The sequence below is a fragment of the Scylla paramamosain genome, unplaced genomic scaffold (assembly GCF_035594125.1).
Source record: "Scylla paramamosain isolate STU-SP2022 unplaced genomic scaffold, ASM3559412v1 Contig40, whole genome shotgun sequence".
Classification (NCBI taxonomy): domain Eukaryota; kingdom Metazoa; phylum Arthropoda; class Malacostraca; order Decapoda; family Portunidae; genus Scylla; species Scylla paramamosain.
The window spans coordinates 555,913-575,415 of record NW_026973705.1 but is presented as its reverse complement, the minus strand read 5'-3'; the positions used below and the strand labels follow the sequence as shown (position 1 = coordinate 575,415).

General features: G+C 38.8%; 1 protein-coding gene and 1 long non-coding RNA gene across 5 annotated transcripts; one reads left to right on the top strand and one right to left on the bottom strand.

The window, feature by feature from the left end:
- Positions 1–683: 683 nt before the first annotated feature.
- LOC135098001 (uncharacterized) lies at positions 684–6,044 on the top strand. Of its 4 annotated transcripts, none has more exons than XM_064000184.1 (9): positions 684–930; positions 1,260–1,343; positions 1,576–1,741; positions 1,931–2,102; positions 2,738–2,892; positions 3,278–3,394; positions 3,962–4,043; positions 4,587–4,702; positions 5,521–6,044. In XM_064000184.1, exons 3-9 carry the CDS (start codon positions 1,667–1,669, stop codon positions 5,644–5,646), a joined length of 843 nt encoding a protein of 280 aa, XP_063856254.1. In that variant the 5' UTR covers positions 684–930; positions 1,260–1,343; positions 1,576–1,666; the 3' UTR covers positions 5,647–6,044. The 4 variants fall into 4 exon arrangements, with proteins under 4 accessions (XP_063856254.1, XP_063856253.1, XP_063856256.1 ...); XM_064000183.1 differs by having other exon boundaries at positions 4,584–4,702; XM_064000185.1 differs by having other exon boundaries at positions 688–930; positions 1,931–2,069; positions 4,584–4,702.
- Positions 6,045–15,535: 9,491 nt separating this feature from the next.
- Positions 15,536–18,423, bottom strand: LOC135098007 (uncharacterized). Its single transcript, XR_010266427.1, has 2 exons — positions 18,375–18,423; positions 15,536–17,960 (listed from the first exon to the last, which is right to left on the bottom strand). It is a non-coding gene; the product is annotated as an uncharacterized LOC135098007 (long non-coding RNA).
- Positions 18,424–19,503: the final 1,080 nt, after the last annotated feature.

Genomic DNA, 19,503 nt, shown 5'->3' with positions numbered 1-19,503 from the left:
TGATGTATGCTAACAATCGTGTGTGTGTGTGTGTGTGTGTGTGATGGGAATAAGGTACCTAAGTTTGTTAGTGAACACGTACTATTATTTAGTATACTATCATTTGCTCCTTTACTTTACTGAAAACAGTACGGTTCATATTGAAAGCATGTTATAAAACTACATTGTGGTTTGTAAGCATGAACTCTGCCGTCTCCCATCGTCTGCAGCAGTGACTACGTGAGGTGGAGACTAAAGGAAGTGGAGTAGGGGAGCTGCCAGGTGCCTCCACACGCCCCACAATTGCACGAGGGAACATTCTTTTCTTGTTCTTTCACAACATCCTCACTTTATTTTACCAACCGTGATTCAAGTAAGAGAGAAATCCAAACAATTTTAAACCGTCAAATAAACTCACCGTTCGCGAAAATATTCTAACGTGTATTTTGAAATTGCCGCGTGACTGGATATGTAAGGGAAAGTGGAAAGCCAGGAAGCGCCACAAGCATAATGTTATTCAGTCTTGGAAGATGATTGAGTTACCCCGGTTAGCATCCAAAACTGGAAAGGTGTGGATATTCTTTAAGTAAAACGTCGACCTGCTATACCATGGAACTGAGGTTTCATAAGCGAGTGGGGTTATTCGTCCTAGTGGAAACATTGTTGATTGACCATTCTATAATTATCATATTAGCCAATATAACAACGACTCAGATTTAAGAAAAGAACAGACAGTAGACCAGAATGAAGTTTGTAGTGGTCGAGATCATAAATCAGAAGACTTAAAGCAAAATGATCCTGATTCCGTAATGTTAAATGTAGACGAAGAATGTTCCAAGAAAGCGGAGTGTGATGGACCGGAAGAGTCAGTGTCAAGTGACGCTGTTCAAGAGACTACACAAAAATTAACTTCCCGGGTTTTCAGCCTTTCTTCCAACATGAAAACTTTCAGTAAGTACGTCCACACTTCATGTAGAACGAAATTTGACTATTAAGGCAAAATTTAATGATACGTTTCTTATGATGTTAGTAAGTCCTTTTATTCAGGTCTTTTTATATACTTGATTTCTTGCAAATAAGAATTTATAATTAAAAAAAAGTTGTTCGCTATAAAAAAAGTTGTTCGCTATACCTTTTGAAATCATAACTATTTGGATAGTACTGTTCTAATATTTTTTGTCGGTCGCGTCATCAGTGCCACAGTAGTGTATTTGAGTTGTTTACTTACCTGGAGCTCACGACACCCTCCCTTTATCTCCCTCCACGCACCGCACGCATAGTCTCATCTGACGGAGGACGCTGGATTCGGATCCTGCAGCGCACACACCTGGCATTCTGTCCTCACGTTGGCTGGAACTTGAACCGTGAGTGAACCGGAGCCTGAGAAGCTAAAGTTCAAAGCAAGAGAGAGAGAGAGAAAGAGAAAGAGAAAGAGAGAGAGAGAGAGAGAGAGAGAGAGAGAGAGAGAGAGAGAGAGAGAGAGAGAGAGAGAGAGAGAGAGAGAGAGAGAGAGAGAGAGAGAGAGAAAAAAAAAAAATTATTTAAACTATACAAGAAAAATATTGCAAAAATATTTTTTATCACTTTGAATTCTAGAAATATTTCGGTTCAATCGTGACTGGACTGGGTGTTCAGTCGTGACTGGACTGGGTGGGAGTACGTGGTGAACACCTGGGAGTGGGGCAACATGGTGGTGAAGGCGGAGTGGGGCGTCTCTCTCCTGCAGTGGTACCAGAAAACTTTCAGCTTCTCTTTCGACCAGGTAAGTTCCACCTCTCTCTCTTTCTCTCTCTCTCTCTCTCTCTCTCTCTCTCTCTCTCTCTCTCTCTCTCTCTCTCTCTCTCTCTCTCAGTGGATATTTTCATGCTGGATAATTATTTTAGGTGAGGAATCTTTGTGGGTAGAAAAGTCATTTTTTTCTTTTTTTCTCCTCCTTTGTGTTCACCTCCAGGCGGCGGCGCTCCCCTCCACGCAGCTGGTCCTGGATTTCCGTGACTGGTGGAGCTACAAGGTGTGGCTGAAGTGGCCGGTCCTCGCGTCCTCCCTCGCCGCTTCCCTCACGCTTGGTCGCGACAGTCACACACTGCTGGGTGAGTCAGACCGTGTGGGGGTGACGTGGGAAGGCAAGGAGAGAGTGACGGGGTGGATCAGCTCAGTATTGAATGATGCTCCGTGTTTTTTTTGTTCGCATGACTTGATTGACTCGACTTTTATTGTTTGTCTTTATCTTGTATCTTGAACTTGCAAGTGGGGATTATTGTTATAATTGTTATTATTATTATTATTATTATTGTTATTATTATTATTATTATTATTATTATTATTATTTATTTGTTTATTTTTCTTTTGGTATGATTTTTGTAAAGGATTATATTTTGTAACTTCATCTGATTTGTTATTCGTTGGTTCTTTATCGTCCCTGATTCTCTCTCTCTCTCTCTCTTTCTCTCTTTCTCTCTCTCTCTCTCTCTCTCTCTCTCTCTCTCTCTCTCTCTCTCTCTCTCTTTTTATATGCACTTTCTTTTTCATTATCAACTACTTTACTATTTAATATTACTGCATTAGTATTCCTTATTAATTTATTTAGTTTTACCATCATTGTGCTCAGCTTTACTTCATTATACTATTTTTCCTTAAGTGTTTATTAATGTATTTTTTTAATCTATCTTTATTCATTTATCTATTTATTTATTATCATTATTATTATCATTATCAATATCATCATCATCATTATTTTCATCCACAAATGTACTGTTAGTGAAGAAAGTGGACGAGTTTCTGGGTGAGGACGCCGGAAAGGTGGTGGCGCGGGTGGTAGCGCGACACACCCCTGCTGGCTTGGTGGTGACCTTCCACGCCGACACCGCCAGCATGCAGGAGCTCCACGATACCGTCACTGCCGTCCTTGCTCAGGTGCCTCGTGCTGGCGTCCTGCTGAGTGGTGAATGTGTGCTGACGGGGGTAGCGTGGTGGTGTAGTGTTGGGATGTAGTGATGGTGATTTAGTGTGGTTGCGGGGAGGTGTTGGTGGTGTAGGAGGTATATTATAGTGGTGATATGGTGGTGGTTCGATATGGGTAGTGTGGTAGTGGTGATGGTGGAGATGGTGGAGGTGGAGCTGTGGTGGTGTGGCAGTAGTGTGGTAGTGTGTTAATGGTGTAGTAGGTGCAGCGGTGGTGCTTCGAGTATTTAACATAATCATTTGCTAGTCGTTTAGTTTATTTATTTACTTATTAATCCCAACTGAACGTGACTGGTGTTCTTGATTCATGATGACGACGCCTCCACCTCCCCATCAGGCCATGGAGAGCCCTGACCTGTGTGGCGAGGTGCCTGACCACGCCACGCTTCTGAAGTTCCTGCACGACTTCCTTGGACAGTCACCGGCGAGTCTCTGGGCGGATCTGCTGCAGGAAGTAAGTGAGGAGCCTTTGCTGGGGTGGGAGGGCTACGGTTCTCAAGTATTTCTTGATGAATTAAGTTTTTACTTTGATGATCTGCATTGAAGTTTTGATAGGTCAGCTAGTTTAGTTAGTTAGTTGGTTGGTTAGTTAATTTTTTACATAGTTCGTTATTAACTGGTTTGTGATTAATTTGTTGTAAGTTACTAGTTAGTTATTGGTCAATGACTTAGTCGGTTAATCAATCACTCAGCTACTTATTTTGATACATAGTAAATTAATTAATTATAACTATAAAATAATTATTTCATTAGTACCTACTTAATGGTCATTCAATAAATTAGTCAATTATCAGTTAGTTTGCCTTTAGTTATGCACTATATCTAGTTAATTCATATATATATATATATATATATATATATATATATATATATATATATATATATATATATATATATATATATATATATATATATATATATATATATATATATATATATATATATATATATATATATATATATATATATTATACCTGCTCTTCATGCACACCCTTTTCCTGCCTTCGTTCCTTCACCCTAGGTCCGTCACCTGCTGCTGGGGTCTGGCACCGAGGCAGACTTACATCACCTGCTGGAAGTTTTCAGGGAGGAAATGGGGACAGGTAATTAACAAACTCCTCCTCGCAGGTGTTGCATGTCTACCTGTAGCTGCTGTAGGTGACCGTGGCAGAGCAGGTACTGTTTCCTTCTTTACACCAGCATTCGGGCTGGTATAGATAGTTTCGGCTTTAAAATAGAAGCAGAGCAAAGACGAGACAATTCATAATGAAGAACTTCAAGAAAGAAGATAAATAAATAGATGTCTAGATAAGCTCTCAAAACACAACAGGAATTTTAATTAGGCAACTGCTCGTACGTATATTAGATGAGATCATTACCTTAATTTGAAACGCGAAAGTAACTCAAATTTGTTGCTCAGGTAATTACGTACTGAAAATAGAAAAAAAAAAGAAAAAGAAAAAAAGATCAGGACTCTCCCCAGAATTTATTTAATCAATGCCAGTAAAAAATATGCAGTAACCGGGCAGGTAATCCTGATCCGGGCAGCGAACACACACACACACACACACATACACACACACACTACTGCCACGCCAAGTGAATTTTTTTTTTTTTTTTTTTTTTTTTTTTTTTTTTTGCAGCAGAAGGCGTAGGATTGTGGGAGGCAGTATGGACGGTGCTGGAGCGGGCGGGGCTGCTGCGTTCCCGCGGCGAGGAGGTGGAGGTGGTGGTGCCCTCCGAGTGGATTAGTCTGGCGCAGGTGGGTGTTGTGGCTCGTGTTTTGAAAAGCTTTACTCTATCATCACGACTAAACTCCAAGGCCACAGTGATGATTTGGCGGCTTATCAAGAGTGTTTCTCGTGTTGATAATGTAGAAATATTGTTAATGTCACTAGAACAGTAAAAACACCCTTAAAAACCCGTCTAACTTCAACTGGAGCCATTTGAATGGAAAGGAGTTGCGCCACATGCATGTTTCAGAATATGGCTCAGTGAGTCATGGTGTGCTCAGTGGAAATATTAACTCTTTCAGTACTATATATAACATCCGAACCTCATCATATCCCTTCATAGACAATGGAGTGAATAAGACGTAATGATTTTGAATGAGTAGCTGTAGATTATTTAAAATGCTTTGATCACGAACGTATCATCCTTCACTTGATAAAGTCCTCCAATGACTTGTGAAATATAGTGAAGTCGATGCCAGGATACTGAAGAAGTTAAGAGAGCATGACGACCTAGATTCATTTCAAGTCGTCTGTGTTAGTCTTGAACCTTGTTGGACAGAATGTATCCCATTTGCTTATCTTTGTGACTGTTTATCTTAGTGGCTGTATAGAGGCTAGGGATGTAAGCTTAAATCCTTAGGTGATTCAGTTACTTTACGAAGCTGAACACAAAGTGATAGGCAGAATTAAGGTAAGGAATATTTTGACTCGTGAAAAAAAAATAACTGATTTTATTTCTGGAGAAAGTTTTACTGGGCTGTGACTTGTAAACCAATAAATATCTGGATTGTGATAAAAAGAGTCCTATTCCGGGTTAATCCAACAGTGCGCATGTATTCCTCTGCAGGGGTGGTTCACTTGGGCTGTCATGGGAGGCGGCGGGCAGTGCGAAGGCAACACACTGATGGTTAACCTGGTGGATGCGCTGGCGGAGACCCTGAGGCGAAGTGGCAGCGGGCAAGCAACCTTTTGACCCACCAGTCAGACAAACTTTTATGTTCGTTCTGAAGGCAAATCAAAAGCAGGAATTTGTTACCAAAACCATAAATAAATGACGTCATCGTACATCTGGCATCCATTCGTGTAGCTGCTATACAACACTATATTGTTTATTTATTTATTTTTTTACTTTGTGTTGATTAATTGCTTGCTTATTCTTAGAAAATATGTAGGCGATAATATCAACATAAATTATATACATGTATTCATTTCATTGGGACTATTCACTCCTGTTGCTACGTTCTCATGTTCGTTTGTATTGAAAAATGTTCCCTTAATTATCAATACACCCAACCATCAATAATTATTATAGTAATATCAAAATAAAATGTTCATTGTTAAATACTGGATCAAAATAAAGCCAATCAGGGACCTCGACACTTGCTTTACCATTTACGTAAGAAAGAAAACCCCGTTGAAAAAGCAGAATCAACTGGACTTCCGCGGGAAACTACAACAATCATCATCAGTCCACTGCTATTTCCTCCGCGTAAAAGCAATGCAAGATGTGCTACCTCGTTTTGGAGGTGTTTTCAGGACACAGGGAAGGAAGATGAAACCTGACTATCTTGCACCTCAAAGGTAAGAATGCCTTACAAATGTTAATAGTTGCTAGAGTCTGATTTTCTGTGTTTTAGTGCTGTGCAAGCTAATTATATAATGTCTACTCTACCAAGTCACTGATTGTAGATATAATATGCCCTTTTTTCGTGCCAAAATTGAAAAGAGCAACTGTTATATCAAAGTGAAAGCCTAGATCGTGTAAATCACACATGAAGTACAGGAGAGCAGGTTCTGGCACACCATATCAGGTTTCCGTTGTTGTCATATATGGTGTGGGCAATGACCCTGGTTTAGTCGTCCTGCTTAAGCCATGTGTGTATTGGTTTATAATTTTATCCATGGCATTGCGTCTGACATTATCATATGTTTGTATGTTTATGTTGTGGTTTTGTTTCTGACATTATTTCTGTTAGTATTATTCGTATATATATGTGGAGTGTGATGTGCGCTTCATGGCGTTAACTACCAATTAGGCAATCAGCCGTCTTGCCCGACCACTTGTATCACAACCCTAACTTGCCTCATTATTGACCTGTCATGCCGCGCTTCATTGCTTCCACTGTAACTCAAGTAGATCACAGAGAATACTGGGGTAAAAAGTTAAGTTTCGAGACTATTCCTGCTAATGAGGTATAAAAATCAAATTCATTATAAATGTGTCGTATTGCCCGAAACTACACTAAAACTATTATTGAGATCGATAACCAGCTGAATAAGTTCCACATTAGCAGAAGAAAATATGTAGTGTTGCTGAATATTTTGTTACAGTAATTTATTTTTTTTAGCATTTATAATTACATTAGTATGCGTTTGCGTAGTGGCCGCCCCGTTCTCTATGAAGACAGCTTGCCACCAACCGTCATACCGCTTCGTTGAGTTTTCTTGTCTTTCGTGTAGTCTGTTTAGATGGAGTGTGGCGTCATGGTGGGTGAGGGATGAATGTATAGTGTAAGAGGAGGAAGAGGAGGGGGAGCGGGAGGGGTAGGAGGAAAAGGAGAAAGCAAATGGTTATCTCGAAGTGATCGTCTACCTTGCTTCATGTTCTCCTCCTCCTCCTCCTTCTCCTCCTCCTCCTTCTCCTCCTCCTCTTTCTTCTCTTCCTTCTCCTCTTTCTTCTTTTTTTCTCTTTTTACTACTGTTGTTGTTGTTGTTGTTGTTGTTGTTGTTGTTGTTGTTGTTGTTGTTGTTGTTGTTGTTGTTGTTGTTGTTGTTGTTGTTGTTGTTGTTGTTGTTGTTGTTGTTGTTGTTGTTGTTGTTGTTGTTGTTGTTGTTGTTGTTGTTGTTGTTGTTGTTGTTGTTGTTGTTGTTGTTGTTGTTGTTGTTGTTGTTGTTGTTGTTGTTGTTGTTGTTGTTGTTGTTGTTGTTGTTGTTGTTGTTGTTGTTGTTGTTGTTGTTGTTGTTGTTGTTGTTGTTGTTGTTGTTGTTGTTGTTGTTGTTGTTGTTGTTGTTGTTGTTGTTGTTGTTGTTGTTGTTGTTGTTGTTGTTGTTGTTGTTGTTGTTGTTGTTGTTGTTGTTGTTGTTGTTGTTGTTGTTGTTGTTGTTGTTGTTGTTGTTGTTGTTGTTGTTGTTGTTGTTGTTGTTGTTGTTGTTGTTGTTGTTGTTGTTGTTGTTGTTGTTGTTGTTGTTGTTGTTGTTGTTGTTGTTGTTGTTGTTGTTGTTGTTGTTGTTGTTGTTGTTGTTGTTGTTGTTGTTGTTGTTGTTGTTGTTGTTGTTGTTGTTGTTGTTGTTGTTGTTGTTGTTGTTGTTGTTGTTGTTGTTGTTGTTGTTGTTGTTGTTGTTGTTGTTGTTGTTGTTGTTGTTGTTGTTGTTGTTGTTGTTGTTGTTGTTGTTGTTGTTGTTGTTGTTGTTGTTGTTGTTGTTGTTGTTGTTGTTGTTGTTGTTGTTGTTGTTGTTGTTGTTGTTGTTGTTGTTGTTGTTGTTGTTGTTGTTGTTGTTGTTGTTGTTGTTGTTGTTGTTGTTGTTGTTGTTGTTGTTGTTGTTGTTGTTGTTGTTGTTGTTGTTGTTGTTGTTGTTGTTGTTGTTGTTGTTGTTGTTGTTGTTGTTGTTGTTGTTGTTGTTGTTGTTGTTGTTGTTGTTGTTGTTGTTGTTGTTGTTGTTGTTGTTGTTGTTGTTGTTGTTGTTGTTGTTGTTGTTGTTGTTGTTGTTGTTGTTGTTGTTGTTGTTGTTGTTGTTGTTGTTGTTGTTGTTGTTGTTGTTGTTGTTGTTGTTGTTGTTGTTGTTGTTGTTGTTGTTGTTGTTGTTGTTGTTGTTGTTGTTGTTGTTGTTGTTGTTGTTGTTGTTGTTGTTGTTGTTGTTGTTGTTGTTGTTGTTGTTGTTGTTGTTGTTGTTGTTGTTGTTGTTGTTGTTGTTGTTGTTGTTGTTGTTGTTGTTGTTGTTGTTGTTGTTGTTGTTGTTGTTGTTGTTGTTGTTGTTGTTGTTGTTGTTGTTGTTGTTGTTGTTGTTGTTGTTGTTGTTGTTGTTGTTGTTGTTGTTGTTGTTGTTGTTGTTGTTGTTGTTGTTGTTGTTGTTGTTGTTGTTGTTGTTGTTGTTGTTGTTGTTGTTGTTGTTGTTGTTGTTGTTGTTGTTGTTGTTGTTGTTGTTGTTGTTGTTGTTGTTGTTGTTGTTGTTGTTGTTGTTGTTGTTGTTGTTGTTGTTGTTGTTGTTGTTGTTGTTGTTGTTGTTGTTGTTGTTGTTGTTGTTGTTGTTGTTGTTGTTGTTGTTGTTGTTGTTGTTGTTGTTGTTGTTGTTGTTGTTGTTGTTGTTGTTGTTGTTGTTGTTGTTGTTGTTGTTGTTGTTGTTTTAGTAGCGTAACAACTTGCAGGGATTACTTCCTGTATGCAACTGATCTTCCTTCATCCTGCTTCGTCAGATAATGTTCCCATTTAGGCCGAGATAAAATATCTACACTCACAAAACGGCTCCCAGCTTTATAGCGCCTACTGGGAGGTGATGCTGACGTGTAGCATCACCTCACGGCCACGTCCACAGATGTGTTAAGAAAATGAAAAAGAATGCCAGTTAGAATCTATTATTAGTAACGATCAGAGAAAATACAGATATAATATTTTTTCATTTGATTATAACGCATTTTTTATATGTTACAGGCCTTTATCTTAGCTATACATCACAATATATTTACATTTACATGACTATCTAGTGTATCGCCACAGCGCCATATGACCTCTGATGTCAGTCTGCCACCTTTTCATAATTTTAAAGCATTCAAATTCAGTAAGTAATTTGATAAGGCAAAATCAATTTCTATTCAACAAAAGCAAAAGTATAACGTTGTAGTAGTAGTGGTGGTAATGGTGGTGGTGGTGGTGGTGGTAGAGATGGTGGTAGTAGTAGTAGTAGTAGTATAACTGTAACAACAATAGCAACAAAACGAAAAATCATAAACACACACACACACACACAAAAAAAAACTTTCGCTCCCTTTTTCTCCCCCAATACTTTCACATACAGTTTAGAAAGTACCCCCTCTCCCCTTATATTCTTCCACACGGACACCCTTCAGAGATGACTCGCTGATGCCGGGGAGTCCTCACACACACAATCACCCTTGGCAAGCAATTATCATAGAATGGCAGGCGCGTAAGCCACCCACCAAGCCCCTTATTGCCTCGCCTCCTCCCCCGCGCGGCGCTGAATGGGGAAGTTGACACAATGAGCTTCGGGGGAGAGCGGGAAAGTTGACACAATGGAAGGCATCATAAAATGGCAGTAATTGGAGAAAGAGCCTGATGGCGGGATTGTGATAGCGGCCACTGATGAGAACCGTGGCCAGGCTATTTTGGGCTGGCTTTGTGACGTCATAGAGAGAGAGAGAGAGAGAGAGAGAGAGAGAGCTGGAATGAACCGCTTCAAGTAGTGATTCGAGACGCTTGGGATACTGTCATACACACACACACACACACACACACACACACAGATTCAAAATAATGAAATAACACCCCAGAAAGTCGTAGTTGTGCAGTAGCGAAAAAGAAAAGTAAAAAAAAAAAGTTGTTTCGTGTTGTTAATGGTGGTGCAAAACATTAAAGGATGGAATAGGAGAGAAAGGAGAGAAACGTATGAGGAAATGAAGGAGAAACTAAAAAGAAGAGGAAAAGAAGGGTGGAGATGAAAAAAGAGGAGGATAGGAGTTAAATAGGAGAAAAGAAGGAGGAGGAGGAAGGTGGGAGATGAAATGGAGGAGAGTAGGAGATAAAAAAAAAGGAGGAAGAGAAGGAGGAAAGGGGGTGGGAGACGAGAAAGGACTACTGAAGGAGAAAAGGAATTACAGGAGAGGAAAGACGAGTCGTTTGATGGGAGATGGAAAGATGAAGGAGGAAAGAAAGAAAAAAAAAATAGGGAAAAAAACAGTAGCACGAGAGAAAGAATTCAGAACGAGAACTAGAAGATGGAAGAGCAGGATGAGCAGAAAGCTGAGGAGGAGGAGGAGGAGGAGGAGGTGATGGAAGAGCAGGAACAAGAGGTGGTGGAAGAGCAGGAGAAGGAATAGGTGGCAGAAAGCGTAGTAGGAGAAGAAGGAGGTGATGGAAGAGCAGGAAGAGGAGAAGGAGAAGGATGTGATGGAAAAAAACAAGAGGAGAAGGAGGTGAAAGTAATGGAAGAGCAGAAGAAGGTGGAAGTGGAAGAGTAGGAGAAACAAGAGAAGATAGTGAAAGTGTAGGAGGAGGAGGAGGAGGAGGAGGAGGAGGATGTGGAAAACCAGGATGAGGAACTAATGGAAACATAGAAGATGATGGAAAAGGAAGAGACGAAGGAGGAAGAGGAGGAGGTGGTAGAGGAAGCGTAGAAGCAGAATGAGGTGTAGGTGTGGTGTGGAGGAGGAGGAGGAGGAGGAGGAGGAGGTGGTGGTAAGCCTGTTTCTGGTGTCTCGTGATCCCCCAGTGAGTGCGGAGATTACCTGGTCTGGCGATACACTCACTAATAAACAGCAACAGCTCGGCTAATGCTGGATTGCCGTGCGATAAGAAAGACTGGCAGAGATAGTTTGCCTGAGATGTATTGTGGTTAGGATAATTCTCTCAAGCTGGAGTGAATAGCAAAGATTTAAGTATTATCTCTCTCTCTCTCTCTCTCTCTCTCTCTCTCTCTCTCTCTCTCTCTCTCTCTCTCTCTCTCTCTCTCTCTCTCTCTCTCTCTCTCTCTCTGTAATGTACCAAATGATGATAAGGAATAATATTTAGCACTCTTACGTGTCATCGGCGCCATATGACCCTTTTGTTGACGCACGTTAAGATTGTAAGTTAGTCAGTCAGCCAGTCAGTCAGTCAATCGGTCGGTCAGTGAGTCAGTCCGTCAGTCTTTTATGTCTTGCGAGTAGCTATCTTATCTTTGAAATTCTCCTTCTTAATGGTAACTTTGACATTTCCTTTTCCTCTATTTGTTTCCTTTCTTTTCTTGCTCTCTTTTTTTTTTCCTGTCCTGTTATGTGTTTTTGTTATTCCTCCTCCTCCTCCTCCATCTCTCTTCTTCTCTTAACCTACTACTAGTACTACTACTACTACTACTACTACTACTACTACTGCTACTACTACTACTACCACTACTGAGTATCCGACCATATAATGTTTTAGAGCCTCACGGTTCCTTAAACTACAGAAGGAGGAAGAGGAGGAGGAGGAAGAGGAGAAGGAGGAGGAGGAGGAGTAGATAGTAACCGAGAGAGGCGCGAAGCGTGAGAGTAGGTAGACCTATTTCTCTCTCTCTCTCTCTCTCTCTCTCTCTCTCTCTCTCTCTCTCTCTCTCTCTCTCTCTCTCAAAAGTATGTAGAAACACAAAGAAAGTTTCGTGTTGTGTGCTGCTCTTGCCAAATAAACCTGTTATTATTATTATTATTATTATTATTATTATTATTATTATTATTATTATTATTATTATTATCATTATTATTATTATTATTATTATTATAATTATTATGTTATCATCATCATCATCATCATCATTATCATCATTATCATTATAGCAGTGGTAGTAGTAGTAGTAGTAGTAGAAGTAGTAGTAGTAGTAGAAGTAGTAGTAGTAGCAGCAGCAGTAGTAGTAGTAATAGTAGTAGTAGTAGTAGTAGTAGTAGTAGTAGTAGTAGCTGTAGTAGTAGTAGTAGTAGTAGTAGTAGTAGTAGTAGTAGTAGTAGCAGTAGTAGAAGTATAAGAGTGAATCTTGGCTGCGGAATTTTATAAAAGACTGTAGTACAAAAAGAGGTGTTCGAAAAATTCTATATAGGTGGTTATGGGGAAAATCGTGCAGCACCGGAAGGGTAAAACAATGGCGGAGTGTGTTAATGTAAAGTGTAGGGAGCTAAGTGTTCTTGTTCCTTTGTGTGCTTAAGAGGAGGGGAGCAAAGTACTGGTGGGAATGAAATGAGGAAGTTATGTTTTGCTCTTTTCATTCGAGGAGGAGATGAAGAGATCTTATCATTTAATTGCGGGAGCGATGGAATGAAAAACACTTACTGAAAGATGCTGTTTTCCTTTTTATTTGGGTGAGGTGTCAAGTGGGTGTAGGTGGGGAAGAAGATGAGATTTTGAAGAGATAAAAAGAAAGTAATGTTTGCGAGATGAGAAGGTGTCATTTTTTTTTTATTTTTACCTTTATTATTATTTTATTTACTCATTTATTTATTTTTTTAGTCATGTGGGAAGTGAATGTAGATAGAAAAGAGGATAAAGAAGAGAAGTTCATTTTCTTTTACATTTTGAAGAGACAAGATGGGAGTAATGTTTGCAAGGTCAGACAGTGAAGCTTTCTTTTTTCATGAGTGAGTTAGGAATATGGCTACAAATAGAGGATGTGAAAAGAAAATATTTTTTAATCTATTTATTGAAAGAACAGGAAAAGAAACACGGATTATAAGGAAAGGAAGAAGCTGTACAGTCCTTCTTTCCTTTTAAGTGAGTGAGTGAGTCAGCGGTTGGAAGAGAAGATGGGCAAGAGGAGGAGGAGGAGGAAGAGGAGGAGGAGCAGGGGAAGGAGTTTCTTTTAAAGTGTAGATATAAAGGACTAAAGTACTAGATATAAGATGAGAAAGTTGTGTTTTCCTTTATTTTCATTATTCTGGTGAGTGGGGCGCTCGTTGGAGGAGGAACAAGAGAAGGGAGGAGTTGGAAAAGAAGCAAATAAAAAAAGGTAAGACTAAAGTACTGATAGCAAAGAGATGAAGATTAATTTAGTTAAAAGTAGCCTAGTTGGCTACTTTTACAAAAGAAAACAAAAGAAGGGGAGGTTGAGAAGAAAGAGGATGAGTTTTTTTTAAGTGTATATAAAGAACCTAAATACTGATGGCAAAGAATTAAGGAAGTGTTGTCTCTCCCTTTTAATGAAGGAAGGAAGAGGGGGAGGAAGAAGAGGGAAAGAGGTGTGGGTGTTACGATAGCGGGCTTATTGAACGTGTATGTTAGGTGAGGTAAGGCTTAAGGTAAGTTGGATTAGCTTAAGTGAGGATTAGAATAAGTCTTTTTCCTGATAGTCTTTTTTTTTTTTTTTTACATTCAGAACATTGTAAGAGAAAATATAAAGCTAACGTAATTCTTTCTAGGCTAACGAACTAAAGACTGTAGTAGATAAAAAAAAAAAAAAAAAGAAAAAGGAAAATATGCTAATTAAAACACCTGCAAGCGATGGTGGGGAAACATTATCAGGCAGTGGAGGGGTTAGGTTAGGTTAGGGGGAAGGCTTGGGTTAGGTTAGGTTAGGTTAGGCGTAGGGCAACAGCGCGTTCATGCCGTAGACTCATTCACGGTTTGATGCTCCGCCTTGTTCCTTCTCGTGCTACTGAGCTAGTAGGCAGGAGCAGCAGCAGTAGGATCCCCACACTCTCGTTTTCTTTCTCTAGCGCCTCCTCCTCCGTTTTCCTCGTTCTAATGTTCTTCTATTTTACATCTTTCTCATCTGTTTTTCTTTCTTTTTTTTCTGGTTTATGTTTCTATTTTGTTCAGTTTTGCTCGTGTACATTTATTTGGCTTGTTTTCGTTCTGTTTTGTTTATTTTTCCATCAATTTTCTTTTTTCTTTTGTTGTCGTTGTTGTTGTTATGTGAATATTTCCCTACTTTATCTTACATCTTACTACAGGGAAGAGAAGAAAGGAAGAAGCAGTTAGAAGAGAAGGACAATAATAGAGATAAAAGAAAGAGAAGAGGAATATGAGTAGAGATGGAAGAGAAAGGAATCGAAATAAAAAGGGAATGTAGACACGATAGAGAGAGAGAGAGAGAGAGAGAGAGAGAGAGAGAGATTATGACTGAAAGGTAGAAAAGAGAAAACAAGAGAGGTGGAAGAAGGTTAACTGAAAGCATGGAGACGAAAGAAAAAAGGAAGAAAACAAGATAGATGAAAAAAAGTAAGAAGAGAGAGAGAGAGAGAGAGAGAGAGAGAGAGAGAGAGAGAGAGAGAGAGAGAGAGAGAGAGAGAGAGAGAGAGAGAGACCGAAACCTAGAGGAAAAACAAAAAGCCAAAATATTTAACAGAGAAACAAACACGGACTACTCTTTGAGATTTTAAGGAAGAAGCAGAGGAAGAAGGAAACGAAGAAGAGTGACAGGCAAAGCTGGGGAACTGTCAGGAACAAGGGAGTCGATAATAAAAAAGAAATATATGAAAGGTTTTAAAAGGAGGAAAAAGTGAGGCGAGGTGAAGGAGGGAGGCTGGGCCAGGAGGGGCGGGGCGGACGGCGATTCAATACAGAAGATCACTGGAAAGATCAAAAGAGCCTCCAGGCGATATCTAATAAAAATATAACTGAGCCAACACCGCCATCTTGCCCTGAGAGAGAGAGAGAGAGAGAGAGAGAGAGAGAGAGAGAGAGAGAGAGAGAGAGAGAGAGAGAGAGAGAGAGAGGGAACTTTTTTGTGTCAATCAGTTTACGTATTACGCAGGGTACATTGTTTAGGTAGAATGTGCACACTTATATATATATATATATATATATATATATATATATATATATATATATATATATATATATATATATATATACTCGTATATATATATATATATATATATATATCGCTACCTCATTGCAAGAGGGTCGTAACTCCAAATTCCTGATTTTTCAGGAGACGCATTTGAAAGTTGCTAAGTCCTATGAATTTGATCATGTTTCACAAAACAACAAAACTTACCATCTTTATTAGGTGAATATGGCTCCTCATTAGTATTAACTAAACAAAAGAACACTTTGTTCCTTTAGATGCATTTTATAGGGATTTTTATTTTTATTTTCTGACTTACGACGCTTTATCAATGAAAATTTAAAATTTTAGGTGTTGTAACTTATTTTAGGTCTTTTTTGACACAAAAAATACTACAAATGTATGATTCCAGTTTATTATAAAACTAAATATTCCTTACAAAAAGAACAGTATTTATCCATTCAGTAACAAAACAAATTGAAATAAATCATAAATGCTGTGTACCTATTCAGAAATATATTATACCATTATATTCTGTTGTTATTCTTCCAACAAAATGCATACCAAGAAAAAAAAAAGTAAAAAAAAAAAAAAAAAAGTTTTTTTTCTTTCAAATCAATTGGTTCAGCCACATAAAGCAAACAATTTCCTTCAAATTAATGAAATCTTTCAAATAGATAGGTTTAAATTACATGAAGCAAGTATTTCCTTTAAATTTTTGTTACCCTTGGCCGTAACTCAGTTATAAAAAAAAAATGAATGATAAGTATTACATCTTTGTGACCAATTAAGCATCAAAATTAGGTAATGTTGTTAAAAAAGTCCGAATAGGGACGTGGGATTAAGCCTTTTTCACAGAGTTCTTTAAGATCTTTTTTCTTATTTTCGCTTAGGGGAATTTTCTCTGAGTAACACTGCAAGAGATCTGTGGCAACCTTTGGTTTTCTGATCAATAGAACACGTTTGAATTCATCACTGTATGAATATTTCACTAAGACTGAGGCTGGACATTGCTTTTCAAACTTCATGACTTTGATTTCACTTAATCTTAAATCTTTGACATTGATTGCTCCCATTTGTGTAGTAAGAGACTTCACATTTTTAAAGTCATCATACTGCATTACGCGAACTTGGAACGGCTGGCCTGTTTTCTTTGCAGAGCGAATCGCAGTGACAAGGGTTTCAGGAACGAATATTGGTCCCCCTTTCTTCAGTCTCCTTATTTGTTTTTCAATCAGAGAATGCGCAGAGTCGCCTTCATTCTGTGTGTGGCCTTTTATCAGATATTTATGGGTGATTGACTTAACAGGCAAATTAGTGACAACATACAAATACAATGCAAGCATAAATTTGTTTTTTTGTTGCCCAGCACAGTTATCAGAATAGAAAATTATTTCAATGTTGTCTTCTCCTTGATTCTTATCACATAATTCTTTAATATAACTTAGGATGCAAGAGCCTATTTCATTCACTCCTCTATTACCATTTGTTTCATCCCAAAGAAAACAGTCACATTCATTAGTCTTGATATCATAAATTGTGAAATTTAGGACATTAAATTTTGATTTGTAATAGAAGGTGGATACATCACCTTGTGGAAGTTGCAGTACGGCTTGTAGATCATACACAGCAACTATAGCATTTCCTTCAGTTTTATCTTGCTTCTTCTCTTCCCTTGAAAGTACCTTTTCACATTGATGTGTGTCATACTTTTCTTTTAAGTTTTCCTTAGCTTCCCCATCTGCATTATTGAACAACACACACAAGTCACACTGATCTTTCTTAGGAGCAAAGAAAGCGATATTGTACTCATTCTGAAAAATATTGTAGAACATTGAGTAAGTTGCATAGGGCTTCTTCTTATCTTTACATTCTTGGACATAATCCCTATGAATGTCTGCCAGGCTTCGAGACCCACAAATGTATTCCCTAGCTGTCCGTGCCCTGGTGTAGTGACTTTCGATTCTAGGAGTTCCTTCTATGTGAGCTCTAACTCCTTCTTTGATTTGTGGATCAAGCGTAGGATGGTTTTTATGTTTTCCTCTGTTATCTACTTCAGACACCAATCCTGCTGCTCTCTTCTGTTTAGTTAATGCTGTCCTAGTAACCCTATCATTTATGTCAAGAGTATTGAGGAAAAATGTTTTGCAGACTCTTGTTAATGTACCATCAACTGGGAAGGAATACCAAATGTTGTTTCCCCTTGGTCCACGCTGTCTTTTTTCCCTTATGCATCTGTAAATTGGCTTTACTTCCTTTGTACATTTTGCTATGTATTCTCTTTGAAGGTCAATATCCCCTAGGTTCCAGTATGATTCAAAAATGTGTTGTCTTTGATCATGAGATATGTTACTGGTGCACTTCATCCTGCAAGTTTCTTTACAAGGTGGTTTGATTTTCCGCGCCTCTTTCTGTTTCTTTGCAGCCGATTCATAAGCCTATAACAAAAAACTTGAGGAAATGGGTATAAGTTAAGAATGCGGGGTAAATTTTTAATTTGTAGGTCACTACCCTAACCTTAATATACCACCTAACCTGGTCCTCCCATCCATCCCATTTTAGACTGTATTTCCTGGCCTGGCAGGGGCCAATCCGGGCCCTGTTCCTAGACTGGCAGTGGCCAGTCTAGGCTATTCCCTACTCCAAGACTGTTTGGAGCCAGACCATGCTATAAGCCCCACACTCTTAACCATTACAAAGGAAGGCATCACTCACCTGATACCGATCCGTCTTTCTCACTAGCCTGTTCCAATTTTGTTCTTCTTTGCAATGCCATTTGCACACATTTCAATCCACGGGACATCATTAATTAATCATGAGTAAATTCTGAAAAGCAATGTAGTAATTGAAAATGACTGCAATGTTTTGTATCTAAACTGACATTTGTTATGTTACAACAAGGACAATTGCGTTTTTGATAAGACATTTTTCTGCAACACAGCTGCAATTCATTGTAAGATATTGTTACTAAATTGGTGGTTTTGGTGGTTTTGTAGTTAAAGAGACGCAAGTCATATTATATCAAGTGTTTTCTCGGACTTTTTGTTCAATATTGTCACATTTTGTTTTACCACACACTTTTCTATTAAAATTTTTGTACAAGAAAGACACAATTTGATTTATCACGTCAAGTCACTTTAAGAAATTATTATTTTTCACTGCTAGAAAGCCTTAACTAGAAATAGAACACCACTTGTGTGCTCTCACTTTAGTTGTAAAAGAGTCGTAAAACCTACTTACAACAGTCATGAACAAAATTCGAGAGATGTTACCTCAACGACTGCCATAGTAACACTGACTACGACACTGTTGCCACAACCCTCAGAGATATTTTGATGTTCACTAAAAATCTTCTTAGTGCCATCTCTCGGCCGCTTATTCACCTAGATTTACGACTCTTTTACCAAAAGATGCAGAATCAATTCGGCAATCTTGTACACCATATAACTCAAAACTAGCAAATTTGGAGTTACGACCCTCTTGCAATGAGGTAGCGATATATATATATATATATATATATATATATATATATATATATATATATATATATATATATCTCGCGCGCACACACACACACACACACACACACACACACACACACACACACACACACACACACACACACACACACACACACACACACACACACACACACACACACACAGATAAGCTTAAGATCATACAGTTAATATCCATCTAAATGTGGATGACTGACAAGAATTGTGTCTAAATAATCATCGTTAAATAAGCTTTTACAAATATTGATTAATTCCTGCCCTTCAGGTAACAAGTCCCTTACAGCGATGCGTTCAAGGCAATAGTGTTGCAAAGTGTTGGCATCGGGAAGGTTACACAGCCTGTAGGTGGAGTAGTGAGGCACGTCCTCTGCATGGGAGACCTGCCACACCGGGCAGTAGCCCATCCTCAGCCTGGCACTCACAACATTGTGTCTCGCACCGTGAGTCCGTGACGACGATACATATGAGGAGCAGCGAGAAATTTGTCATGGTGTTGGATGGAAACACTGCTTTGCCCTCTCAACGTTTCTGCGATGTGTACCACCGTGGAGTGAACGTCCGAATATAATCTTTCTTATAACAACTTAGGGAGGGAGTATCACGCATGTCAAGTAAATTGAGAGCACAGACAGCTTTGGCGAGACTATCAAGTGACATTATTTGGAAGTCTGACATGAGAAGGTACCACAAGAATGATATGACTAACCTGTTGCCTTGAGCTGTGGCCAGCTGACGTAATGTTTTCTGTACATCTTCCTGGTGCGTTGGTCTTGGAGAAGCGAGGGCGTAAAGAGCCGACTGTGAGTCGCCGGCTCACTGCTCTCCTCCGGGCGGCACCATTGTCACGGAGA